Source organism: Manacus candei, unplaced genomic scaffold (assembly GCF_025592945.1).
Source record: "Manacus candei isolate 608988 ecotype Guabito, Panama unplaced genomic scaffold, ASM2559294v1 h1tg000024l, whole genome shotgun sequence".
Taxonomy (NCBI): Eukaryota; Metazoa; Chordata; class Aves; order Passeriformes; family Pipridae; genus Manacus; species Manacus candei.
In genome coordinates, this window is record NW_026138072.1 from 4,605,920 (window position 1) to 4,633,422 (window position 27,503).

General features: G+C 39.9%; 1 protein-coding gene across 10 annotated transcripts in view; it reads left to right on the top strand.

Annotated features, from left to right (window-relative positions):
• IQGAP2 (IQ motif containing GTPase activating protein 2) overlaps positions 1-27,503 on the top strand; it is a 125,465-nt gene that overhangs the window by 49,562 nt on the left and 48,400 nt on the right. For 2 of the 10 annotated variants that reach the window (XM_051788130.1, XM_051788137.1), the window contains exons 3-11: positions 6,805-6,981; positions 13,239-13,395; positions 14,637-14,714; positions 16,496-16,572; positions 21,147-21,214; positions 21,543-21,656; positions 25,496-25,677; positions 26,335-26,422; positions 26,982-27,145. In XM_051788130.1, coding sequence (XP_051644090.1) covers positions 6,805-6,981; positions 13,239-13,395; positions 14,637-14,714; positions 16,496-16,572; positions 21,147-21,214; positions 21,543-21,656; positions 25,496-25,677; positions 26,335-26,422; positions 26,982-27,145 — 1,105 coding nt within the window. The remainder of the gene's footprint in view (positions 1-6,804; positions 6,982-13,238; positions 13,396-14,636; positions 14,715-16,495; positions 16,573-21,146; positions 21,215-21,542; positions 21,657-25,495; positions 25,678-26,334; positions 26,423-26,981; positions 27,146-27,503) is intronic. The other 8 variants (XM_051788134.1, XM_051788138.1, XM_051788135.1 and 5 more) reach the window with 6 other exon arrangements.

Genomic DNA, 27,503 nt, shown 5'->3' on the forward strand with positions numbered 1-27,503 from the left:
AGCTAATAGCACCTCTGTGGCTCTCTTACAGGACACCTTGTACTGCCCATGATGGTCAGGCTCTGCAGACTGCCAGTAGCTCAAAATACATGAGCTATTCCAAAACCATACAAAAACACGTTTTTACAATTTACAGGGAAAAGGTATGATCCAGTTTTAGTACTGTGTGGCTTCTGGATGTAACTGCAGCAGTATCTTCCCAGACTTCATGGATGGCACTGTGCAGGTGCTGTACTTGTGCAGAGAAATGAGAAGAGGAGAAAATTCACAGGTCAAAATAGCAACCTAAGTCGCTTAGGGCTCGGTGTATGGCTGAGAGTTAACAAGTTGTGATGGTTTGCGGATTACCTTGATCAAAGTAGCTAGGTCATTAATAGGCTTGGCAGCAAGGTAAATTGACTTAAAATACCTTTTGGTTCAAGTTCATATGTGTAGGGTTTGTTTTTTTTTCTGTGCTAAATTGTTAGTGACTTCAGGTTAGAGACCCTGTTTATGAAGAAAAGTAAGCAAGAGCTCCTGTAAAGCATTTTAATGTTTGTTCTTTCTTGTCATCTTTTTGTGACAATAGTAAAGCAAGCTGTACCAGCCTAAAAGTTAGTTTCCTAATGAAAGGGGGCTGCTAAGGATTCCTGGATGTCTGCCCTGTGTTTCACTTTGATTTCAAAATAAAAATGACTGTCACTACTTCCATTTTTTAATACAGAGCTTTTTACATTAATTCCTGTGCCTGAAAGCACTTTGAGATCTTAGAAGTGCTGCAGGAGTATTTCCAAACAGGGCATTGTGTTGGTTGAAGAAGTATCTACTGAGCTTTTCTGCAGCATTTTATTTTTCAGAAGCTACTTCTACAAAAATCAATGACCAAACCATTCTATAGGGTTTGTGCACCTAAAAGTTTTTTAGAGGGTTAGAGCATACTGAAAACTCTCTGGAAACACAGTTGTAGAACATAAGCTCAACAATTGATTTGAAATAATCTCTAAAACTTGCCAGTTTTTCCTTCTGATTTTAAATTTCTTGCATTTTTATTTCCTCTCTGTGCCTGAATAAGGAAACAAAGAAGTATTTTGTTTTATGTTTACTACTTCGTATAAAACACTGTGGTTTCCTGTAAGTAGTCTTATACATCCAAAATTGGGTTTAATTAGACTTTTCTTGTATATGGCATCTTGTGTTTAAACAATGTGACCAGTAATGGCAGTAACGTTCTGGCTGGTGTTGTACAGCTGCTACATGCACCATTTGGCTTGGGGCCACTGGCAAGGAATTGCCTGCCTATTTGCTTTTCTGCTGCTGGTTGACAAGATGACACAGAATATCCAGGGGCATTCACAGCTTGCCCTGAATGGCATTTGAAGTGGGAATGGTGTTACAGGACATCAGAGCCTGGGTCAGCCGTGGACATATGGGGGCTGTGTTACTGGGTGAGTCAGCCAGAGAATGAGCTAACAGTGTAGATACTGATAAATGCTTTGCCCATTCAAATTACTGGAAAACTTTTTTTCTTTTTGACAGAAGAACATATTTTTATGCAATGGTACTTGGAGTCATGGCAGGGAGAGTGGGAGGGTAGAGGAGGATGTCCTTGATTGCTTCTAGGTGCCGTAAGCCAGACTTGATATTCCATTGACATGTTTGTGGCCTTTGAAACAAGTGGCATCCTGGTAGCCTGCTTTTGCCAGTCCCTACTATCTTATCTGGTGACTGGAAATCTCTTATCTGATTAAGTGTTCCTTATACCCCTCTTACTGTCTTGAGTGACTTGGATGTGTTTGAGATGCCTATGACTATTTTATGTAGCTGTTATATGTTCTCAAGAAAAATTCCAACTTACCATGGAAAAACTGCATCCAGGTCTTAACCAAGAGCTCATGTCTAAATATTATATCACATAGAAATGTTAGTTGTGACCCTTAGTGTTAACTGTTTGCCTCAGCTCTCTGTAGAAAACACTACTTAGTTTTGGAACTGGCAAAATTATATGGTCCTGGAGGATCCAAAGCTTTGTGCAGCAGTTATTAGTTTATATTCTGATGATAAAGCTGAGGCTACAGAGCACTTGTGAATATTTTTGCTGTTTTCTGTTATAGAGAGGCTGCTTATCTTCACTAGTGTAAAGCAATACAATTAATTTCTTGGGTTTTCATTTCTTTGTGGATTATTAAATGCTGTTATACTGCTGCCTACATTTTTCTCATCTATAGCAGGGCTGATTTGTATGCATGTGCTTCTCATAACTTTATAGATTATTATTAAGTAGGTAAGGGAGTACTGTCTCTCCAGCCACTGGGGCTGGTGGAGGGCATTTCTTGCATAACCATGGGAAGATGAAAAGGGAAAAAGGTAATTGTAGGTGCTGTACATGGCATTTTTCACCTAAATACCTTGGGTTTACCTTTGTTCTTGTATCTTGTGTTTCTTTTTGACACGGGACAAAGTTTAAACTCCCTCTTGCTGCAGTTTTACAGTTTACATAACACTAAATGCTTTGAACAACAGTTCAGCCTTTCACAAGCTGGCTCTTTCGGTCTTTTCACTTCTTTTAACATCTTGTTCTCTCATCCATGTCTTTTAATTCTGACTTGGCTGCTGTCCTGCACCTTTCTTTAAGAGTCCCAGCTGCCTGTCTAGTAGGTGTACTACTTGGGTTATTTTTGTGTTTTCTGTACCTGCATACTTGCTGCTAATTGCTTTCACAAAACTAACCTTTGTCAAAAGTTAGACAGTAATATATAAATGTTCACATCTGATCCGGTGGACTTGAACTGGTCAAGGAGTCAGAACAGCACTCTGCATCCTGACATGTTTGAGTTTGGTTTCTTCCTCTGCCGTAGGTCCCCTGTGTGGCCTCAACAAGATCTTTAGCCTCCACCTCCTTTGGGTGTTCCTGCTGATCCAGATGCATTAGTTGCCAAGTAAATGTGCAGGTCTGCAAACAGAGCTGTGTCCTTCTGTTGCTGGTCTTGAATCATGAACTAGGCTTTAACACCCAAACAATATTCAAGCTTCTGTGTTGAAACTACACTGGAGGTACTTCCCTGGGTCAACTTTCTACCTTACAAGAGTGTGTTTATTATAGAAATGGTTGTAATGTTTATACCTGTCCTCTTATCTGAAAAGAAGGGTAGTAGCACGTCCCTCTGGACAGCTGAGGACTAATACTTGCATGGAAGGCACTTTGCAGGGATAATGGACAAATACACAGAATAATAGATCTTGATGTAAAAATGACTATTGCTTTGATGTTTCTTTAGCTATCCTTCCTTGTGTTGCTAGCTTGACAGCTACTGGAAACAGCACATCTGATAATGCAGTGGATTTTAGGAGAGGGTTAATAAAATGTTCCCTAACAGACATGTGTGGTTTAGTTTTAGTAGAAGCTTCATCAAAATGATTATTGGATAGATCACTTCCTAGAAACGACAGCTCTATTTGCAACAGATTTAGATAGTAATTACTGCCATGGCAGGGTGTGGACTTTGGTTAAATACTCACTGTAACTGTAACTTAAGATTAGTAGGACTATTGTGTGAAGGACTAAAGCGTGAAGGGTATTTCAAGGACTCGTTGATTTTTTTTTTTACAGCAACTTTTTTTCTGTGGCTTGCCAAGGGCAGGTATCTTCTGCTACTCTTCTGCTCAAGTGGATTGCTTGGAAGACTATGAGATTATTCCAGGCCAGAATCTTTTAAATTGGTAAATCTGAAATACCATATGCTGTTTTAAGGGGGTGCCTTAAACTATATTACCATACTGCAGCTACAGAAGGCATAATAGAGCAAATCAAACTGCAGTACTATGTAGCAATGCAGTATTAATGTGCAAGTCTAAACTATGCTTTTGGAATCTGCACAGTGTTTTCCTAAAGCAAAAATGGTGTGTTTGGGGGGATACCTTGTTTTGCAACATTTCCACATGAACAAGTGCTGTACTGTGTAAAAATACTCTTGCTACTGTGTCTGCTTCTATTTATCAAATCAGTGTCTACACAGATTGATGAAAAACTAAGATTAATTGATAATTAATATGTCAAATTCAGCTTCTCTCTTTTTCAGATAAAAGCATTATTTTATTTGTAGGAAGATCCCTTTTCTTTACATATGGACTTGCTACAGAACTCATGTCTGCACTACCTAAAATTTCATTAGTGACTTGAGTCATCTGTCTGAAATTATGCTTTCCAGGGGCCACTGAGCCACCACTGCCAGACTAACACAGGAAATACTTGTGTTTCTCTTGCTGTGGTCTCTGCTGCTATTTGGAAGAGAAGGCTATTAAAATAGGTTTAGACAGTGCAACTGGGTGATGCATGTCAATCTGACTTTTGTTAACTTAGTTGCACAGGGTTTGCAAGGTTTTTAGGAGAGGATTGCTCTATTTCATACTTTTTACTCCCTTTTCATCCAAGTGAAAAACCAGTTCTTCTCATAAAAAAAGGAATATTTCAGACCACACCTTCTGCAGATACTTTTTCTCTCCTGAGACATTTGAACACTGACTTAATATTTCCACTACATTTGCTTAGGTAACCTGTTGAGTACTGCTGTTTCTGCTGAGAAGAATTGAGGTTTCATAGGGAGACATACTCGCTGTTCAGACTCCACCACCATGGCGAGCTCCCTTCCCGGCACTGCTTCTGCCTCCTCAGCTTTTTTCTCCAGACTCTGGCAGATTGGAGCCAGGCCAAGAGCCGGGGGTGAGGGGGGGCGAAGATGAGGCGTCAGTGTGGCCATCAGCTTGGGCTTTGTTAGCATTGACCCCCACTCATCACCGTTATCTCACATAGCAGTCCTGGAGTTTGTGGCTGATGCTAGGTGCTAAATCTTACTGTCTCTGCAAAAAGAGAAGACAGCAAAACAAAGCCTTTCTAATTGCAAAGATTGCACACCGTCCTGAAACATACGTGTATGTGTTTCTGTTGCCTGTTGTGGTGTTGCTGGAGAGTCTGTTTTTTCCCCACCAAAGGACTGCTGACTAAACAGGACTTGGCCGCTGCTGGGTGCCCAGCAGCCTGCAATGGCTGTGAGGCTGTGCTAGGGCTCTAGAGCAGGCTTCCTGAGCAGCACCTTGCCTTGTGGACTTTAATCACTGATTAACCCACATAAAGAGTGGCTGGAATAAAACAGATTAAACCAGCACACAGTATCTGTGCTGCCATCTTGTGAACCAGAATTTTAAAACACCTTTAAGATTATTTTGTAAATATGGCAGTGTTGTCATGGCAGCAGATATCTGGTGTGGAAAAATGTTGCTGACATGATTTATTGCTGGTTTAGTGTGCTATAGGGGGCAGGCAAGTCGTCACTGCTGCTTGCTTCTGTTCATCTGAATTGAACATGAAGTTCATCAGAAGGGCTTTGATCAAGGAAATGAATGTCGCAACAAACTTTATGCCAGCTTGCGCAACTCAACCAAATGCTGTAATGTGCAGTGAGATCTGTATTGTTTTAATACTTATACACAAAGAATCCACACATGAATGTTTCATAGCTTTCAAGTGTAGCTCTTGCTGAAAGTCAGTATCCTCCATGGTGAAATCATAATTGTGAAAAGTTGAGATGCTGCTAAATCTGACACTAGCTGAAGACCCAGAGACATGCAACTTTGAATTTGAACTGACTTATGGTGTGTAAAAAAAATTGACAAATGCAAGTTAATCCAAAATCTCTTTCTAAAGGATTTGACACCTATTTCATGTGCTGAAGTTCTGAGATTTTGTGTTGCCAAACTACATGTGGTGTCCTCCATGTTGCTACTTTCACGTTACTTCTTGTATGCAACATAAGAGAACTGGTAACTGAGATGACCTATATCCCACCTTTCTTCACCACATTGCTCTGGTGATCCACATTCACAAAATTTGATTTCTTTCAGGCTGTAGTGGGTTGACCCTGGCTGGACACCAGGTGCCTGCCAAAGCCTATCACTTCCCTCCACAACTGGACATGGGAGAGAAAATACAATGAAGGGTTCGTGGGTTGAGATAAGGTATGGGAGAGAGATCACTCAACAAATACTGTCACAGGCAAAGCAGACTCAAAATGGGGATATTAACTGAATTTTTTACTAATAAAATCAGAGCAGGATAACGAGAAGTAAAATAAATCTCAAAAACTTTTTCTCCTGACTCCTTCCTCCTTCCCAAGCTCTACCTCCTCCCCCACAGCTGCACAGGGAAATGGGAATTATAGTCAGTCCATCCAAGGTTGTTTCTGCTGCTGCTAAGGTAGAAGAGTCCTTCCCTCTCTCCAGCGTAGGGTGCCTTCCACAGGAGACAGTCCTTCATGAACTTCTTCACCATGAGTCCTTCCTATAGGCAACAGTTCTCCATGAACTTTTCCACCACGGGTCACTCTTCCACAGCGTGCAGTCCTTCAGGTACAGGCTGCTCCAGCGTGGGTCCCCCACAGGGTCACAAGTCCTACCAAGAAACCTACTTCAGCATGGGCTCCTCTCCATGGGTCAGCAGGTCGCTGACATGAGCCTGCTCCAGCATGGGTTTCTCCACAGGTTCACAGCCCTCTCTCTGGCAGCCACCTGCTCCAACATGGGTCTCCTCCATGGGCTGCAGAGATCCGTCTGGTTCTTTACGGACTACAGGACACAGCTGCTTCACCATGGGCTTCACCACGAGCTGAGGAATCTCAGCTCCAGCACCTGGAGCACCTTCTCTGTCTCCTTCTTCACTGACTTTGGAGTCTGCAGAGCTGTTCTTCTCAGTATTCTCACTCCACTCTTCTCTGGCCATAATTACATCTGTACAATAACTTCTTTTTTTTTTTCTTCTTAAATATGTTATCACAGAGGCGTTACCACCATTTCTGATTGGCCCAGCCTTGGCCAGCGGCATGTCCGTCTTGGAGCTGCCTGGCATTGGCTCTGCCGGACATGGAGGAAGCTTCTAGCAGCTTCTCACAGAAGCCACCCCTGTGGCCCCTCTGCTGCCAAAACCTGGCCATGCAAACCCAATATACAGACAAAGTAAGTTTTTAGGATGGATAAAACTTGCAATGCAGTAGAAACTGTCACTAGGGTATGAATCTAGAGCCTCAAATTTAGAAGATGATGCTTCCATGGTATCTGGCTCCAGGAGTAAGTTGGCAGCAGAGGGCTGTAGCTCTGACTTGAGCCAAGGCTCCCAGCTGTAAGGAAGGTTTGGGCCTGAATGCACCAGAACACGAGGGGGAGAAAAGGGATCTGAAGAAAGTAGTTTTCTCAGCTGCCCACTGTGCTCTTCACAGCCTCGAAGTCAAGCCTTCAAGCTTGTGCGTTTTTTTTATACAACTCTTACTTTTTGCCATGATGGTATTCAAATTGTATATATCTATTTTCATGGAATGGCTGGAAGTTTTGCATGCATTTGCTCTGGAAATAGCCTGTGGCTGTTTGTGAAATAACCTTTTCCTTAGGTTTCTGGTTTAGGAGGTGTATCATGCTAAAGCTTGATAAGGAGAACAAATTCCAAAGTCAACACAACTAACAATTAAGCGCTGACACCCCCCCACACTACTCAGCCAAACAATACACCTAGATTTCTTCTACTGCTCTCAACCTCCCTTATGAAGCAATATTTAAGGGAATGTTGGTAGGTAAAAATATCTCTTTTTTGTCTTAAAAAAGCAAATGAAGAGTTAAGAGATAGGATTTTCTAACAAATCTTTAGATTCAGAAAGTAGAGACATAATAATGTGGAACTTTAAATGATGAATTCATATGCTTCAGACTGCATATATTTCTGAATATTTTCAAGTAAAAGTTTTGACTTAAAAATAATCCTACTACTTCACAGACATTTAAAGTTAGAGTCTAACATTTGTTTTGAATCTGATTGTTATTCTTATTTTCTAGCAACAAGATTTTTTCAGTCTTTCTTTGGAACAAGATGGCCACATTGTAGTCTCTAGGTCAGCAGTCTGTTTCACTTTTGCTAAACTAGACTGAAGGGCTGTGGTTGTGAGCCAGGGAGGTAGTAAATGAGTGGTAACTTATCTTTACCTTTTTCTCCCTATACCTTTTTCACAGTGGCATGTAGTGTTCTGACCTTTGGCTCTGAAATCCCATCTTTTCTTTTCTAAAGGTCTGTTTCCCACAAGGTAAAAACCTGGTCTCCCTGGATCCACATCTTACAGCATAAATCCAAAAGAGCAGAGCAGCACAAGTACTGATTTTGCTACAATATTCATTGTGTGCCAAATGTGATGGACATTGGGTGTGTTGTACAATATATTCTCTGCTGAACAGACACCAGCATTTCCAGTCTCTTGACCTATGTGTGTGCTTTGCTGACCACACAGATTGTCAATGATAACTTCATAATTGGCTAAGTCCATAGTGCAGCACTGGTGCTTCTAGTTCCCTTGACCTTGCCTTGGATGAGATTCAGTGGGTGTTTTTTGGTTTAAAGTGCAAGTCTGAGCTAATTGTACTGCTGCTGTTTTTACAGAATGACAGAATGGATAAGGTTGGAAGGGACAACAGTGGGGTCATCTGGTCCAACCTCCCTGCTCAAGCAGGGTCACCCCAGAGCACATGGCACAGGATTGCGTCCAGACGGTTCTTCAATATCTCCAGTGATGGAGACTCTATACCCTCTCTGGGCAATCTGTTCCAGTGCTCAGTCAAATGTGGAAACTGGATCTCTTGGTGAGCATCATGCTCTTTACTGCTTTTGGGTCTGGCATAGAAGTCATCATCGTTATTGTGCCAGAAATTCACTACTGAACAGCTCTGCTTCAGATTGTCAAGAGTTAAAACAGAGTCAAGCAAAGCAAAAAAAATTGTACCTCAATACTCACCCCTAACAGACTATCCAGTACAATGTGTTGGAACTACGGTTTTGGAGATATATTTTCATTGATCAGATCTAGATTTGTTTTTTTGTCTAAGGCAAATCCTCTGTTTCTCTGCTGGCCAATACTGCAGTATTATGAAAATAAAAGGAGGCTGTACTTATCTATCTCAAGGAAAATATCTGCTTATGCATGTTTGATCCAATTATAAGACTAAAACTGATATAGGTAGCGAATTATAGCTAATTTTTGATGATACCACCCAGAACTTCTGTGATACGCTGTATGCTTTAGTCTGCTTCCTGAAATTGACTTTTGTCCCTCCATCTTGGAGTGGGGTTTGCATTTAGCTTTGAGTGACCAAATAAACCATCATGTTCACCACCGTATCAGTTTTTCACAGTTTACCTCTTTCACTAAGTCACAGTTATTAAAAGTACAGTATCAGTTATGGTATTGTTGTAGAAAAAGAAATGGCAGAAATGTATGTGCACCCTTAAAAGCTATAATAGTAAATCCACAAGCCTTATACTGAAGAAAAACATACAACCTAAAATGACTTACAGACCCTACATCTTGTATGGCAATGGTATTAACTACTCTTTTTGGGCAACAGTTTCTGCAACAGACTTAAACCTGGTGCTGATGCTGCAGTTCTGTGTGCTCAGGAAAACAGTGAGTGAGCCAAAAACAATGCTGCTTCTTTAGCCCTGAAGAAAAATAAATTGCTCCAAAGGTACCTATAAATCCTTACTGTCACATGGATATTCTGTTTCACTTAAAGAAACAAAAGTACAAGGATTTCTAGTTTTCTCGGCCCAGTCTCCTCCTGCTGACAGCACCATGTCATATAATAACCTTCATAAACCTGGCAACTGTGTCTTAAAAAGCGAAACCTCACCAGGTTGGAAGTAATGTTTCTTTCTGTTTAAAACCAGAAGTGCCTTTTAATTGAATCAGGTAAAGGAAACAAAACTTCTGTAATTGCAAGAAGTACTGGGGAGAAAAGATGAGTTGGTTGACAGGAAGCTCAACATGACCTGGCAATATGCTCCTGCAGCTCAGAAAGGCAGTGATGTCCTGGGCTGCATTACGAGCAGTGTGGCCAGCAGGTTGAGGGTGGTGATTCTGACCCTCTGTTCTGCTCTGGTGTAACCCCACCTGGAACACTGGATCCCCAGTGTTCTGGGGTCCCCAGCACATGAAAGACATGACTTGCTCTGGCAGGCCCCAGAAGTTATCAGAGGGTTGGAACACCCCTCCTGTGAGGACAGGCTGAGAAAGCTGGGGTTGTTCAGCCTGAAGAAGTGGAAGCTCTGGGGAGAACTTACAGCAGCTTCCAGTACCTACAGGGGGCCTAGAAGAGAGCTGGAAAAGAGCATTTTAAAAAGACATGCAGTGCCAGGATAAGGGGTAACGGGAGAGAAAGGGTAGGTTTACATCAGATGTTAGAAAATTTTTTACTGTGAGGGTTCTGAAGCACTGGAACAGAATGTCCAGAGAAGTTGTGGATGCCCCATCCCTGGAATTGTTTAAGGCCAGGCTGGATAAGGCTTTGAGCAACCTCATTTAGTGGAAGGTGTCCCTGCCCATGGCACAGGGGGGGTGGAACTAGGTGATCTATAAGGTCCCTTCCAATCCAAATCAATTTATGTTTCTATGACGTCTCAATAAATTCTACGAGAGAGTAACAGAGTTGAGCAGCTGTTTGCATAACTAAGTTACAAGGTTGTTTGTATATTAGCAGGATTTAGTTCAAATCCTGAGGTTTTTCCTTCCTCAGATTAAACATGTGCAAAACAGAGTAAATCCCTTCACAGTAGATCTTGTTGTAACTAAGTTCTGCAACTTCTAGACAGTGGTAAAACATGTCTTATATGTAGCTCTCTTCTCAGTCTTGGATACTTATTGCCAAGTGCTTTAAGTTACGGTTGCCCTATTGCAGACCCCTGACTTTTTCTAGAATAGATACAACCTACAGATCTTTTGCTATAAATGGAAAGAAACTCTGCATCTTTCAGGTCTGTTCCAGTTCTCCCTATTTTTCCTTTTTTTTTTCCCACTGAGTTACTAACATTCTCCTTCTAAAAAGAGACTTGTTTCCTTTTATGTTTATCTGGACTTGTTTTGACAACTGTATTCTTCCTTTTTTTCTTCTTTCTGCTTTCTTTGCATCCTCATACTGTTTCCTGTTTGTTCCTCAGGGTACTGCATTTATCCACTAGACAGGGTAGCCTCTCTATCCAGAATGGATGGTTCCAGATTAATGTTAAAGGCTCATCACTATGCTGGGAAAAATCCACAACTGTTTTAATGTTGTTGAATTACAGGAGGTTTGAAAAGCTGAGGAGCAGCTTTCACTTTGGATCAGCATCTCATTTAAAGCTTGGGGAATTACTCAATTTTATATATAAATAGCAAAGTTTTGTACCGTAAAGAAGAACGGGGGAGACGTGTGTATCCTCAAAAACAGTTCCAATATAATACTTTCTTTGTGCCCTAGACTGAAGATGTCAAAAAAATCTTTTCATAAAAAAATTGAGAATTTGAAGGGCAAAGAATCCATTGTAAGGTACAAAATGCTGCTCTGGGTACACAATTCATATCACTGGAGCTGGTGCATTGGAACACCAGAGATAGCTTCAACTCATAGTGAATATTGCCTGTGGCTCAGCAAGCTCCTCCTGCTTATCTGTACAACTCTTCTTCCAGAAGACACATTCTAGGAAATAAATTCTTTAGGAAAAGCTAACTGGATTATGTGAAAAACACATTTGCCTGGAATACACTTTCTTTGTTTATTCTTCCTTGTCTTCTTTTCTGGAGAAGACAAATGTTGTGACACTTTGACTTTGTGTGTACCTTTATTTAGTCTATAAAATAGTAGTAAGAGTGACTTTTGGGGCCTTTGGCATGGACCCACAACGCATGAACATGCAACACAGGACGGAGTCAGGAAGCTTGTTAGGAATACGATTCTCCTCACTGAAGCAGCTTTTATACTGCAAAATATAGTTCTCCTAGTGATACTTGCTCCGCTCCGTTTTGTGTGATGTTGCCTCAGATTTATGGGTGTTGGTTTTCTCAAGAGTTATTTGGGTAGTCTGTGCTTCAGTGAAACAACTTTCATGTGTCCTGTAACAAATCCAAAAGTGTAATGAAGTAGGACATTTGTCTAGAGTTTTAATCTGAAACCAAATGATGTAGTGAGCTTTTTTCTTCTCTGTGGAAGAGTAAAAGCTGGCTTGTTTTTGACTTGGATCCAAGTTTTCTGGTTTCTGAAATCACTCCTTTGGAGGTGATGTTAGACTTGTAATGCTGTCTCACAGTGACACTGCCTTAGTGACAGTAAGTAAAGCGAACTAGTGTCTTCAACTTTGTTCTTGCCCTTCATCTTTCTTCTTTGTGTTGATATTAATGTCCTAGCAGCATGAGAGATTGACTGAGTAAAATAAAAAAAAAGTACTGGGAAGAACTAAGCTGATTTAAAGCTCTTGTAATGTGATTTAGCTGCTAGAAGTAAGAATAATATCACAGAGCCAAAACAGTTAGACCACCAATGTAAGGAATTTTTGGTCTAGTGATTAGGACACTAATCTCTTTCAGGAGTGCCTTGGAAACAATTTCTCTAGGCTACTCAATATAAAAATACTGGATAATATGGTTTCATGTCTGTTATTTGCCTTTTGAACTGTTTATGTATTTAATTAATTACTGTTTTCTGTGTAGTCCCATGTCTATCACATCTTAAGTCTCAAATACATAACTAGTTTACCACCTTGGAGGATTTAGTCACTGTCACTAACCAGAAGCCATGTTTCAGCCAACTTACTGCCAAGCAGAGCTCAAATGCATAAAGTACATTGGACTTTTCAACAAAAAGCTTTCCTCCAGCATTGTCACTGTGTTTCATGGGTGACAATGGAAAGCTTCTGTGTGTTGCAGGAGGAGAATAATCTGCAGGAGTGCTCTGTACTGAGATGGGCATTGCTGTGAGCTTGTGTTGCAGAGTACATTGGAACCAGCTTCACCCAGCCCACCGCTGGCCTTGATGTTCATGAGGTTCAGCACTGGCATAGCTATCAGAGTTTTTTAAATGCAAACATCAATAATATACAACATCCCATGATTTCTTCTAGTTTTCAGCTTAGATTACTGTCTATTCAAAAGCCTAGTGCTGCTCAAAAGATTTGAGTTGGACCCCTTAGGTGTGTATACTTCAAAGCATGCTGTTTGGTTCCTGATGGGTCATGATCACATACTGCAGACATGATTTTCTAGTCATTTTGATCTGCCATGGGAGTGAATATGAGAATTTTGCCCTTAGCTCTTGCCCTTTTCTGCTGTGATTACACCGTGGTAGTGACACTAAAAGGACAGTGGTTGTGGGCAAAAGGCGCCACTTATATTAAAACACTTACATTAAAAATTTCACAAATGTCTTTGTAGATGGATGGAGGTCTGCTTGGACGAAGAGCTGCCCCCAACTACAGAACTGGAAGAAGGCTTAAGAAATGGTGTTTACCTTGCCAAGCTTGCAAAATTCTTTGCACCTAATGTGGTGTCAGACAAAAAGATCTACGATGTGGAACAGGCACGCTATAAGGTAACACCTTTCTCAGTTCTTTCACTGCCAAGACAAAAAAATAAAATTTTTGTTTTCCAACTGTGAAACATAACCAAGCATGCTTGGTTAATTTTCAGTATCTCTCTTGTAAGACTGTTGGGACTAGATGGAAGACTGACAGCAGTAAGAAGCCAGTACGATAATTTAGAAATATTTTACCCTTAGAAAAACTCTGCTGGTGTCACTTCAGCTTTTTAAGGCTGAACGAATTACACTTCTGGCTCCAGGAAGAACATGAGCTTTACCATTTATAAAATTGTTTCTCATTAGGAATAGGAGTCAAAAGCAATTTGATAAATATACCAAACTTTTTTCATCTTGTATAGGAGGATATTTGACATTCACTTCATTAGATCTATGTGTTTATTTCATCAACTTTAACACTGAAAAGCAGAAAACAAGCTACTAGTAACTGAGCTTAGCTTGTTACCTGTGCAAGTCATTTGTTATCTCCAAGATCCTTGATAATATAGAAATATGTACATTCATACACAGCAGTTTCACTATGGAATGCATTGTCTCAACACGTAGAGCAGGCAGAAAAAATTTGAAGTGGACATTTTTAAGGTGTATATAACTGGCTCTTGAGAGCTGAGAAATTACTTAGGTCCCATAAGGTTAACAGAACCATGGTTAAGAATTCTGGGTACATTTAAATTCTTCTCTTGAAAATCTCCAAAACCAGACTTCAGGTTTCTTTTCTTGCTTTACCATAAAAAATAACATTAATTAAAAAAAAATTATATATACTCTCCCACTTTGCTCTTACGCTGCTTGAATAGGCTGTAGGGAGGGTCAGGTACTCATGCAGAACTGAAGATTGACTAAGACCATGTTATCTGTTCTCCTTCACAACAGTGCCTGATCAGTGTTACCACATTTTGGTTCCTGGTATTTGACATCCAGCCTCTACTCCTGAAGCTCAAACAACTGCTGAAGGACTGTACAAATTTCCACTTCAATCCTGGTCCACCCTGATGGGTACAAATCTGGCTTACATAACATGAAAGAAAGAGCTGGACTCGGCATGGGGCTGTTGATGTGTTAGGATGCTTCATTAGCAGGATTGAGGCTGTTACACTTTGGTCTCCAGGTTCAAATAAGAGAAAATTCCTTGAATTTAGCTTCAGGATCTAAAACTGGGAAACAACAGGAGGATCAATAACTAGAGTTTTTTTACCTAATGTGATTTTTATAATCTTCTTCTATTTTTTTAATAGAGATCTGGCCTTCATTTTCGGCACACTGACAACACTGTGCAGTGGTTAAGAGCAATGGAGTCCATTGGTCTGCCTAAGGTAAGCCTTCAAATTTTAGGATAAAAAGTGGCTCAAGTCACTGGCTCACTAAGACCCCCTTTCTTCTACTTGAACGTAAACAGTTCCTTACTGTAAGTCTACAGGGAAGAGGTAATTCTGAAAACAACTCTGAAAAGAAGGTAATGTCTAAAGCAGTGGGAGTGTCAGTTCTGTGTTGCTGCTGCCAACATGTGTGGGCTGAGGCTGCTGTGGATGAATGCTGTGCATGGAAATGCTCAGGGTGCTTCCCCTGTGTGAGGACAAATGGGACACTAGTAGTGTTTTAACTAAGTCTTATTGCTAGTGCAGTCTCTGTGCGGGCCTGAAAGGAATGTGGTTTAAAACAGAAAATTTAAATATTTGCTTCCTTCAGGTTACCTCTTCGCATCGTGTCTCTTGCTGCCTCTTCCTCTTAATGTACATCCCAGTTTCTCTGCCTCTACCCTGTTTCCAGACTGCTCTTGCACCTTCCAGTGCATCTGCGTGACTGTGCTGCTGCTCTCCTTCCACCAACTGCTTTCTTGGGTCACCTCTTATATTTATCTTCCTCCTTGCGGGTCTTCACTTGTCATCTCCCCCCTCTGCTGCTGTTTCTGGGCACCAGTGAGTCTATTTTGGATGAAAATCCTTTAAGGAAGGGCTGTGCGGAAAGACCTATGCTGCTTGTTTGGACATTTTGGCACCCACACATAGCCTGAGGTGAGCACTTTGTTGCCCAGGTTGCCCTGCGGCTGCCTCAGGGTACCTGAGTGATGGCAGCCACGGTGCTGCCTGATGCACCGCAGTTGGGCACAGCTGAGATGCTCAGGCAGCCTTTAGAAGAGCTACATGGACTAATGGCCAGCCACTGTGGGCAAATTCAGTGCAGGTGCCCATATGCAGAAAAGGGCATCCATGGCTGCCATCAAAAATGCCATAGAGATGAGAGGGGTCCTGCCTTTCCCAGGTGAGGGGTTTTTTTCCCCTTAGTTTAGTCCTTGTGTCCTGTGTGCAGCAGGGATCCACCCTGCCATCCCTCCTCTGACAGATTATGTTTCTGTTGCAGAGGATGGTCATAGCCAAAAGCTTTCCCAATTCTCCCTCACAAAGCTGTTTTGAGCAAAAGAGGGCACTGTGCTCCTGTCTTACTCAGTCTTGTCCTATTAACCATGGGACAGTGCAGCCCCACGTGCTTGGCCTGTATTGGAAGCATGCTGCCAACTCTCACAGTTAACTAACTCTTTTATTATATTTTTGTGGAGAAACAGTGTTTAGCAACTGGGACCAAGGCCAGGAACAAATTAGTGGTAGAACCAGAATTGGAACTTATGATGTGACTTCTTGGCTAAATTCTTGCCTCTCTCTAAATATCTTTGTAAATGATGTATTCACAAAATTCGGGGTGCTGGCAATTAGAATCACGCACTTTTAAACCATACTTGATAAGTTTGGTTTTCAATGAGGCTTTGCAACTTGTAACAGTATTCCAGGTTTTGGGTGTCTGTAGGAGGACAAGCTCTACTGGCTGAGCTTATGCCAAAGGACCTTTTCTAAAAATCTTGTCGAAATGCTGTCTGCTTATCTTTCTTTTTTCCCCTCTCATTAAGTAGGTTTTATGCTTTATTAAGTTCTTCCTTATGAAAACTACTAATAAAGTTAAAATAAGATCAGAAGAGACTTGATTTATAACTGTATAGAAGTAACAGCTGAAATTCTCTAAGTTTAAGGTATGGTTAAGCAGAGGAAACTTTTCTGCTCAGTAACAAGTCTTCTTATTTGACTGTGCGCTCTTTGCTTTTTAGATCTTTTATCCAGAGACTACAGATGTCTACGACAGGAAAAACATCCCTAGGATGATATACTGCATTCATGCTCTAAGGTAATTGGTGATGCAAATAAAAGTTATAGTAGCTGCCAAAGCTGGGAGTGTAAGTCTGCAAATGGCTTTAGGGTAACCAGTATGTCAAAATCTGTCAGAATTTACAAGTTCATTAATTTGGAGACAAAACTTCAACTTTGTCAGGACTATTGGCCAAAGTATTTTCAAAATAGAAAATAAGGACTATTGAATTTAGTACAGACACCTTTTTTTCACTAGTACACCTCAAAGTGCACATGGAATTTCAAAACACATACTGCAACAGAAATCAAATAAATGAACAGAAACTTAGCAAAATCTTAGTATAACCATGGTGCAGATGTGCTGATCAGAGTGAAAATTATGATGAACTGACATGTTTCTGTCCCAAAAGTGAAGTAAATAATTACCATATTCTGAGGTAATTCACATAAAAATTAACATTTTCCAAGATTTCAAAATTCTAAGCACCTCAATTTTGAAAGTAAAGTCAGGGAGGCTTTGACCACACCACTGAAAATAGAGCTTAAAAATTTTTTATGTCCTGTCTTAAGGATTTTTTTTATGTTTAGCACAAAAATATCTGCCCTTTGCTGTTCCTGGTGGGAAGGACAGTGGTGTTGGTAGACAGCTCCACCCTCTTGTGGCTCTCCTAGCTCATTTCCTGTGTGTGGAGGCCTTTTCCTTCATTACTTTCTTGCAACTAAGCTTTCAGAGAAAAGAATTAACTTACACCTCAAACTCTCCTCTATTTTTGTAACAGTGTTCAAAGGCACATCAGCTGCTCTAGGGCTATCAGTCAGAAGCTATTCAATACATGCTTTATTGAAACCTTTTTAGGGCTAATCCTTGAAATTATGTGCCCCCCTCTTCTACTCTGGGATATGCACACACTGTCAATAAATAGCACTTAATCTGATAGCCCGGTATTTTTTTTTCAAGTCTTGACCCTTGAAGTTATTATACCTGGTGTAATGTTAACAGGGCAGTGTCACCAGGACTATTTGAGGGTAGTTCTTGCCTATAACTTGGTAGTGTAGTCTGTTTTGACAGCGAGTGCCTTGTGTAAGCTTGAAGTGATTTCCTAAAGAGGATGCACAGGGCTATAATGTTAACCAGCTCAGGCTGACACAGTGGGCTATGTGTCCCTCCAGTCACGTTATGGGCCAGCTCAAAGTTTTTGCAGGAGGTGGAATAACACATTTAGTTTTTCCAATGTTGCTTCCTCATATATGGAGGAATCCATACAATCTTTGAAATGACAGTAAATCTTTTATCTTGAACTGAGTTTTATATGGGTTGACTTTCGGTAGAAGTTTTCCTTTCTTCATCTTGACATGCCCCAGGATTTATCCCAGTATCAGAATAAGTCTGTGTTCTCTCTAAGCTTTCACTTCCAACTGTCTTGTTTATGTTACTTTTCCTTGCTGTATATCAACACAAAGCTCTAACTCTGTACTTTTTTTTTTTTTATTTTAGTGCTATTATTTTAGAAAAGGACTTAATATCAAATGTGTCATGCCACACTGAATAGGCCTGCAATACTTTCACTTATGATGCTTTCCCATGAGATTGTAGGCCCATGTGCCTGCATATGATATGACACTTAATAATAGAAGAAACAATGATTATGTTTGACTTATTCCGTAACTTTTTCTACAATGCATGCTGTAAATCCTTCACTGGAGTCTTTTAAATCAAACTCTAATGTCAGTATTGAATGGTGCATAGACTACATTGAAAGCTGTCTGGGAAACAACAGAATTAAGGACAAGGAACTTGGCTTGGCCAGCAGTGTTCTTAGTTGGGTTGGCATTAGAGGAATGCTGAGCTGTAGGAGTCTAGTTCTGTTCCCCTTCTGCTGATGTTTAAAGTACCAATCTGCTGGTGTCTGTATTCCCAGCTTCATGCCATGTACCCTATCTTCTTTACTTTCTGAGATTGCCACAGCACCCTCTCCAGGGAATCAGTACATGGTTTGCTGACCCTTGTTGCTGACCCAGTCCATGTCCCTGTGGTTCTCAGGGTCCTACAACCCAGCATTGAGAAACAGCAATTGCAAGCAGGGTTTTCACCTTTGCAGTGGTAGCATAGGTGCCTGTGACCACTACCTAAAGAATCACCATTGAGTTTAAATGTTAAATTCTGATGCAACTTGCAGCACATGCTAAATTTTCAAAGGCTCATAATTTGGAAATATAGAGCACTCTCTCAGAGAGGTGGGGGGTTGATCTACTTTGTCTTCTTTCTTAGTTGCTATGAAGTCATTACTCTGAAGCAACATTTCCAACAAAACTATGTAAATTTAAAACAAGGTATTTTCTTCTTCTCATTCTTGAAAATCCTGAAGCCATCTTTAGTTCAGATTTTTCCTCCCTGAATTCTTTTATGTGCAGTCAGCGTGCATAACTTAAGTGTTTGAAATTGATAAGACCATTTATAACTGCCCCTTTAAGAGGCATGAAATAGCCCTTAGCTGTAGGTAACAGGAGCAAGAAGTTCCATCCAAAAAGTGTATTTCACATCTGAAATAATAGCATTTTGCAGGGAAAGCCATCGGTAATTTGATGTTTTGATGATCTTTGAGCTGCTAGAGGGCCTGAAGATAGACAATGACACTAAGCATGGTGGTTTAAATATATTTTTAACATATGCCATGTTTCAAGTCTAAAATAAAGACCATTGCACTTACAGCACATGGGACAACCTGTGCTGTCAAATACAGCATTGCTCTGGTCAGGAAGGAGTGACTTAGCAAACAGTTTCTAGACTCCTGTTAAATATAATTACTTCTTGCTTTTCTTTTGTTGAAACATTAATCCTGGAAGCCTGACTTCAAAAATATGAAGGAATGGGTTTCATTTCTTGCACCATTTTTTTCTTGTGAAAGATGATTTGGATTTGTTCTGGGACTAAATACAGTTAAGAACAGCTTCATTTAAATAAAGGTGCTAACAGTGATTCTTGTTCATAAATAGCAGTGCTTAGGGATATTTTTTTCTTGAAAAATTCAGTTTTCAAATTATCTTTGCAAGCAGATCACTGCATCCTAGACAAACTGTCCCTCTGAAGCTGGACAACTTCATTGTTTTCCTAGGAAATAGTAGAATGACAAGCATGCTTTAAAAGAAAAAGCACACTATTTTCAGATCTATTTTTTACGGCATATTATACATGAGCTAAGCATAAAACAAGACCCAGGAATCTCTGCCTGATATGAGCTGCAGTTCTGTGTGGGCGATGCTTCATACTGGAGGGAGTTTCACCTGGGGACTGTTCTTTCCCCTTTGTTTCCCCCCTTGTTTCTGATGCCTCATATCCAGCTTCCTTAACTACAACGTCTCCTGCTTTTGACTCTGTGGTTCCCTGAGGTTCGACTTACACTATAAAAGCATTAAGCAAGCAAGCTGTTTCAAGTGAAATTATACCTTAAAACAGAGCAGAAGTATCTTCGTGTTCCCTGCAAGACTCAAAGCGCATTTTCAGCACCATCTGGTGGTCAATAAGTTCACCCATAACAAAGGAGCATAGGAAGTATCACACCTGGCTCAATATACTCCTGGAAGTGCTGAACAGCAAAAAAAAAAAATATTCTCTAATGTTCATAACACTCTTTCTTCCTCTGTCTTTTTATTTTGGTGACCCAAAAAAAGAACCAGCACAGCCCTGTGGTGCCACTGATCTCCATAACTGTTTGTTTGATCCCCAGTGCTTCAGCCAGGATTGTGTCCCTGTCTCAAACTTAGAGCAAAATCTCTTTCTACCAAGAAAGACTAGAAGGCAGATCAGGGTAACAGAGGAACCTGGCTCGTTACTGTAGTCACGGGAGGTTTTCTCCTGCAATAGCTAACTTGCATTTCAGACAGCTTAGAAAGGAGACAATGGCAGTGGCAATGATTTTGAGTGGCTGCAAAAGAGTGTCAGCCTACATGAGATCTGTTGTTGTGTTCATTCAGATTGTGACAGAGCAGAGGAGTAGCTATGGTAGCATGGAAGATAAATGCTGATTCTGTGTGCTCTGAGCAGCTACAAATACTTGTTTTGAAATCTCATCCCATAATTTGCTAATAGCAAAAAAACCCTCTACAGCAAAACACAAAAGGGAACTTCTAGATATCAAAATCCTAAACCAAAATACACATTTGCAATGAATGAAGTTGGGGTGCGTAAGTTAAAAGAAAGGTGGGAAACAATCTATTTGGAGAAATGCCTTAAATAAGTCAAAACAGCACATAAGTCCAAAGTTATAAGGTGTACTAAAGTACATTCACATTTTGATTTTTTTCCCCCAATACTAGCTTTTGCATTTCTTTAACTATCTGTCACTAAGGGTTTTTACTTGTTTACACATCCCCTATGATCTGAGATACACTGGCAGTGCCTCTCTCTTAGAGATGCTGCTCGGAAATAGAAAATATTTCTCTTTCTGTAAGACTTAAAAATACAGCATAAAGAAAATTGTAGATAATTTATTCTGTATTGGCTTATGAAAGTCAAGGTTTAAATGACAAGTTTAACAGAAGTGATTTTCTCTTGTACAGAAAAGCAAACACCTCAACCACATACACTTTAAATTCTTTTTTTCTTCTTTGCAGTTTATATCTCTTCAAACTCGGATTAGCTCCACAGATCCAGGACCTTCTGGGAAAAGTAGACTTCACAGGTAAAAAACTGCTTTTCTAATCATCAGTTAGATGTTGTTTCCACCCTGTAAATCTGCTAACACTGTACATATTTTCTATTATTTCTCTTCTGACAACATTGTTCCAAACACATGGGAGGCTGCTATTTTTAATGAATGTGAGACTCTGAAGGACTGAAGGGAGGAAGTTTGCAGGGAATACTTGTCATATCTCAGATTCCTTCAAAATGGGGAGGAAAATTAATTAGAAGCTCTGGCCAAACACCCATGTTTGTAGGTATGGTGATACATAATGAAACTCTTAAGCTTCTGTTCTGTTAATACTTCTTTTTTGTGTGTGTGTAAATAGAGGAAGAAATCAGCAACATGCGAAAGGAGCTAGAGAAGTATGGTATACAGATGCCATCTTTCAGTAAAATTGGTGGGATTCTGGCCAGTGAATTATCAGTGGATGAAGCTGCATGTAAGTGTGGATCTTCTTGTGTTCTCTACTGAATACTTGACAGAATGCTATTAAAATATTTTCTCTGTTTTAATTCACCGACTTTGCCACTTAATAACTATAAAGAAAAGCAAGCAGGTTTTCACTGACTATCATGTTGCTTCACTGTTGCAAGACCTCTTGCAATTTTTCAGTCTGTGTTTTTTAGTATCTCCATTGAACCATAGGAAATGCACCAGAAGCAAAGATTTCTCAGATTAATTTGGATGGGTTTAATGTTTTGGTAGCTAGTGCTCCTCTAGAAAAATGAATTGGGGTCTGTGCATGCATCTGCACCATACGGGTACAATGTATAATGGGCCATGGGAACATACTGTCTTCTCTGTGGCTCCTTTTTTTCTTTTTTTTTGGTGGGGGAGAGGTTGGGTGGGAGAGCCTTTTTCTGTTTTCCTAGAACACCCAAACGGGTTGCTGTGAGGACAAGTCACTGTTCCAGACAGACAGCTCTCTCATATACCGTGGTGTATATGTGGAGTTTGCCTTCATGGACAGCTTTCAATCTGTCTGACCACTGCTGTGTGACCCATAGCATGGTAGAACTCTGCTGGGGGGTACGTCCTGCTGATGCATCTGGAATAAGCTTTGCCTTTTTAAGGGAACTGAACAGTTATGGTCCTTCTGAGTCTATCTTGATCAGCTTCCACTAAAAAACAAATTTAAATTATTTTTTTGCTGCCCATGCCTACTCATCTGTAAATCTGGGTGATTTTCTCTATTTAACTTTTTTTTTTTTGGTAGAATAAAGCAATATATTAAAAAAAAATTTGGTTCAGTTTCAATTATATGATATCGAGGATGTTCGCTTACATTGACATTTGAGCTCTAGTTATTTTATTCAAGATTCTAGCCTTCTTCAGAAGGGCAAACCAAACAACAAAATGGTTGGCTTTAGTATGTTACATTGCAACTTTGTTAAACCTTACAAAGTAGCATAATTCAAACAAGCTGAGTCATGATGTTTCTTAGTGTGAGGAAATTTCCAGAACTTAATTAAAAACACACCTGATGTTGATTCATGTTGTCTGTGTTGTATATTTTGAAACCTGCTTAATATGTGCATGCTTCTCCAAAGCTAGCTATTAAAACGCTCCTTTTGGAAGTGGGGGTAGTTTGTCTTCTTCTTTTTTTTTTTTTTTTCCCTTTTTTCAGCAGATTTTCAGAGATTTAATGACTACAAAACACTTTTACAGGGATCTTCATTCTGAAGATGAAAAGGCTGGAATGTCCTTCTCTGAAAGCCTTATTACAGTGTTGAGGATTTCCTTTAACTTCTGAAGTGTTTTCGGTCTTAAAGACAGGGTTTCCTGATGCTGGTTCTGTCCCTCTGGGCAGGGATTGTGCTATAGATAACATGCTCTGCCTCAGAACAGGAAACATCTGCTATGGGAATCCTCAAACATTAGAGAGGTAGGATACAGAGACCCTGCCAGAGGAAGGGCTCTGCCATCCTTCTTCCTAAATGGAGTATGCAAAAGGAGATATGAAGTGAAACAACTGCTGATGACTCCTACTTTGCTGCCAGCAACAGTAGAAATCAATGTGCAAAGAGTAAGCTTAAGTGCTTTTGCAGACAGCTTATTCCACAAGCAAAACCCCTCTGTTATTCCATGCTTCTAGCCTGCTCTTTCAGTCTAATATCACTGTTTCTCTTGGCAGGTGGGTTCACACCTACCTGTTCACTTCTGTCCTAATCTTGAACCTATCTTTTGACTACTTTTTGCTAGCTCCAGTTAGGTCAGTGATGCCTCTTGCATCACTGTGGAAGAAATTACGTCCTTCCTATGTGTTTTGTTATATGAGTGTGTTGGGGTGATATGTCTTCTAAGAAGGACAGTGTTCTCTTAGCCCCTTGAAGCTGATATGGGTGTACACAGAATCATAGAATGACTCAAGTTGGAAGGGACCTATATGGGATAACTGAGTCCAACTCCTTGATTCTCATAGGATTACCTAAAACTAAACCATATAGCTAAGAGCATTGTCCAGATGCTTCTTGAACCTTGGTGGGTTTGGTGCTGTGACCACTTGCGTGGGGAACCTGTTCCAGTGACTGACCATCCTCTCAATGAAGAATCTTTTCCTAATATCCAGTGTTAACTTTCCCTTTTCACAAAGTTTAATGACAAATGAACCAGTGTGTATCTCTGCTTGTATCTCCTCCACCATGCCAGCTGCTTTTATTTCCCATCTGATACTGTGCTGAACTGATCTAGAGTGAAATCATTTAAGAACAACTTCCTGGCTTGAACTTAGTGCTAAGATTATCCAACAAAACTATGCAAGTTGTTCCAGTAGCTGCCATCTCTGAGGATGTATATCTTCACTTCATGCTTCATTTGCCCCTGCTGAAGTTTCAGTGATCTGCTCTCCTGTCTTACTCTCCTAAATTTGTACACTCCTTTGTTTTCCTAAAACCTCAGATCTGAAGCATCTTTCATTTCTTTCATAAACTTAAAGTCTCTAAACTCAGATATTTAGTCCCTCAGTTAAACTTAATCCAAAGAAAAGGTTTTTACCACTTTTCTCCACTTTATCAGAACCATGCAGGGCCAGGTAGCAAGTACTGATAAAATAAAAAACATGGCTGTTGTGTTCTCCTTCACACATACATCTCTTAGGTGCCATGAAAGCAAATCCTAGACAAGCTGCTGTGGTGATAAAGAGGCAGCTGTGGTGTTCCTCCTTCGGGATATGATCAGGATATACATTTATCAAGAATTACACTTTCTACAGTAAAGTCCGTAAAATCTTTGAGATTAATGTGCCACCAGTCAGCCATTGGTGTCTGTTTGTAGTATGAGGATCCAAATAAAGTGTAGCTCCAGCGCAAGTCCTTCATCTCAACTGATCTTAGGGCCATATGTGTGCAGAAAACAACTGGGAAGGGTGTGTTAGCCACTACTCTACACCTAATTCATCTGCAAGTCGTTTTGAATTTGCACACTCACCCAAATTTAGTGTGTGAAAAAACATGAGAATTTTTCTGACTCTTAAATTCTTGGGAGTCAAACGTTTGTTTAATAGTTGAAGTTTTCTTGTTTCCTCGAAGGAAAGATTTAACACTTAAGCTGATCAATGTCCGTAGTGAGTCCTATGGCACTTTTTCCTCTTTTCCTGGGTAATAAATTCTGATTACCCTGCAAAGCCCACTGGATGTTCTTTGCCTCCATTTGAGGTTTTGATGTCCTGTGGCTTTGTAGATGACAGATGGGGGGACCGTCACATTATGGTCTCTCAGGCGCCGCAGTTGTTCATGGAGATCCTCATGTTCAAAGAACCAGTTCTTCCCAGGCACACTTAGATGTGATATGTGGGGCTGCACCCTGTCTGAGGCGTCTTAACTGTGTTCTTCCGGAGAACAAGTCTAATGGAGTTTAAATTTCCTTGTTCTTGTGTAGCATCTTTCAGATACACTGAGTTTAGACAATACTTTTATGTCTTTTATCTTTACAAACACAAAGCAGCTTTAAGGTACCAAAAGTGCTTTCAATTCATGCATGTAATTGCCTTCTAAATAAAATAGGACTTGAATAATAAAATATAACTAATTTTTTATTTTCTGTCAGTAAAATATTAACCCCTGGTTGGGAGAAGAGTGAACATGGGACAGACAGCAATTTTTGTAATTTGAGTAAACATAGAGTGCTGCAGTCTAGAGGAAACATGGAGGGGGATGCTTGAATGGGAATCTGTAAATTGTTGAACACAAATTAAACACTCATTTCAAATAAATCAGAAGAAACAGTGAGAGTTTTGGTGGTTTTGCTTCCTGAAATTCAGATCTGTGCTTTAAATTTCAGTGCATGCAGCAGTAATAGCAATTAATGAAGCTGTTGAGAGAGGAGTAGCTGAGCAAACCATTGCAACTCTGAGGAATCCAAATGCAATGTTGCTCAACGTGGATGAGGAACTGGCACAGGACTACCAGAACGAACTCTTTGAAGCTAAAAGGAAAAAAGAATCAAATGCAAGACTCAAGGTAGTGGTGTTTTATTAGCACTCCTAGTACACATGTTCCTTCATGTTTCTTCACATGTGGTAGCATTACTGTTTTAAAAATTCACTTAATTTTTAAAATCAATACAATTAGGAAAAAAAATTCACGCTAAATAAGAGAAAGAATGGTAATGTAACAAGCTGATAGACAATTTTATAAGAATACGTTTACTCTGAGCATGGTGTAGCTTAACTTTGCCCAAAGGCTAAAAATACCAGAAGACTTAAAACTAAAAAGGACTGTTTTTCCACCATCAACTGCTTCAGAAAAAACAAATTTACTGTTTAAAAAGTTGTAAAAAGAATGATACCCCTTTTTGAATATAAAATATAACCTCTGCCACAGACCTTTAGTGTGAAATTATTTACTTTGTTCTTTTATGTGAGAGCTAATGATTTCTGTAGTTAAAAATGCTACCATATATTTGCATGGCTATTTTACAGGAACCAAAACATTGCTCAGCCAAATTGCTTGGCCAGTTATTACAAGGTGCTAATTTCTTTAGTTCATGTGGTCAACAAATTCCTTTAGAAATACGTCCAGCAAATATTTTAGTTGATGCAGTTTTAATGACACCTGCTAATAGCTTTTCTCTCTGCAAATTGTTTTGTGTGTACTAGCAACAATTTTTTGTTTTCTTAGAATGGCACAATCTCTGATGAAGAGAGAGATGTCTATGAGGAGCTGCTGACACAAGCTGAGATTCAAGGCAATATCAATAAGATAAACAGTAAGCCATTCTGGATCCTTATGGAAGTATGCACACAACATGTGATCTCCCAGAGTCCAGCTGAACACAACTTGAATCCACCTGAACAAACAAAATATTTCTATGGAAACTTACAAAATACGCACAAGTAGCTAATATATGTCTACAACTGTTTTTTCATGCTACTCCTTCTCTACTAATCTTTCGGGAGAGGGAGGCTAATGTCTGTGTTTTTTGCTGTAAGGATTCCTCCGTTCAGAATCAAATCATTTATTGCCTGCTCTGTTTCCTTATGTTCCCTTTGTGTGCAGAATACTGTAAATTTTGACCCCCTCTTCTATATAAAGCCAAAATTCATTCATAAGCTTCCACTTAGCTGTGGCTGAACTGCTCCCACATAGGCTCCCACAGATCCAGAGACTTCCTTTGTAGGACTGGACTTGAAAGAGGTAATTTTCTGCTAGATAAAGACTGCCACCCTAGCTGGCTTTTACAAAAAGTGAGATGCTGACAGCAATGGACTTTTTTTTCCCCGCATAAAAACCTTATTTGCTGTTTATAGGCGTTGTTTTCATTTCAGTTCACATAGCTTTAGTCCAAGTGAATAAGGCTATTGACCGGCAAGATGAACTGGCGCTGATGGCAGGTTTGAACCGTCCTGCTCTGAGCCTACTTCAAGTTCTGCCGCAAAATTCCTCATGGTACCTATTGCAATTGTGTGATTCTAAAGAACAGAAAATACAGGTAATTGAATGGAGCAGGTACTATGTGTCAGTTTGCACTTTTTTAGTTGATTTTAATCCAGAGAGAAATTATATCTTCTCTGTCTTCAACATCACTTATGAAAAGTTTTATGAAGATTTCAGAATAATTGATGTACTGATCAACACCAAAAAACTGCATTTGCTCTAAAGAGCATGGTGCCCTTATAAGTCATTACTAAGATAGAAGAAGAAAATTTGAGATATAACATGAATATAACTTCGTTTTCAAAATTAATTATAATTTGAGCACAAATAAAGGTAATATTGAATCACTAACAGCAAATTAAAGTGACAATTGGCTTTTAAGGAGAAAATATATAGGTACAGTGAAAATCACA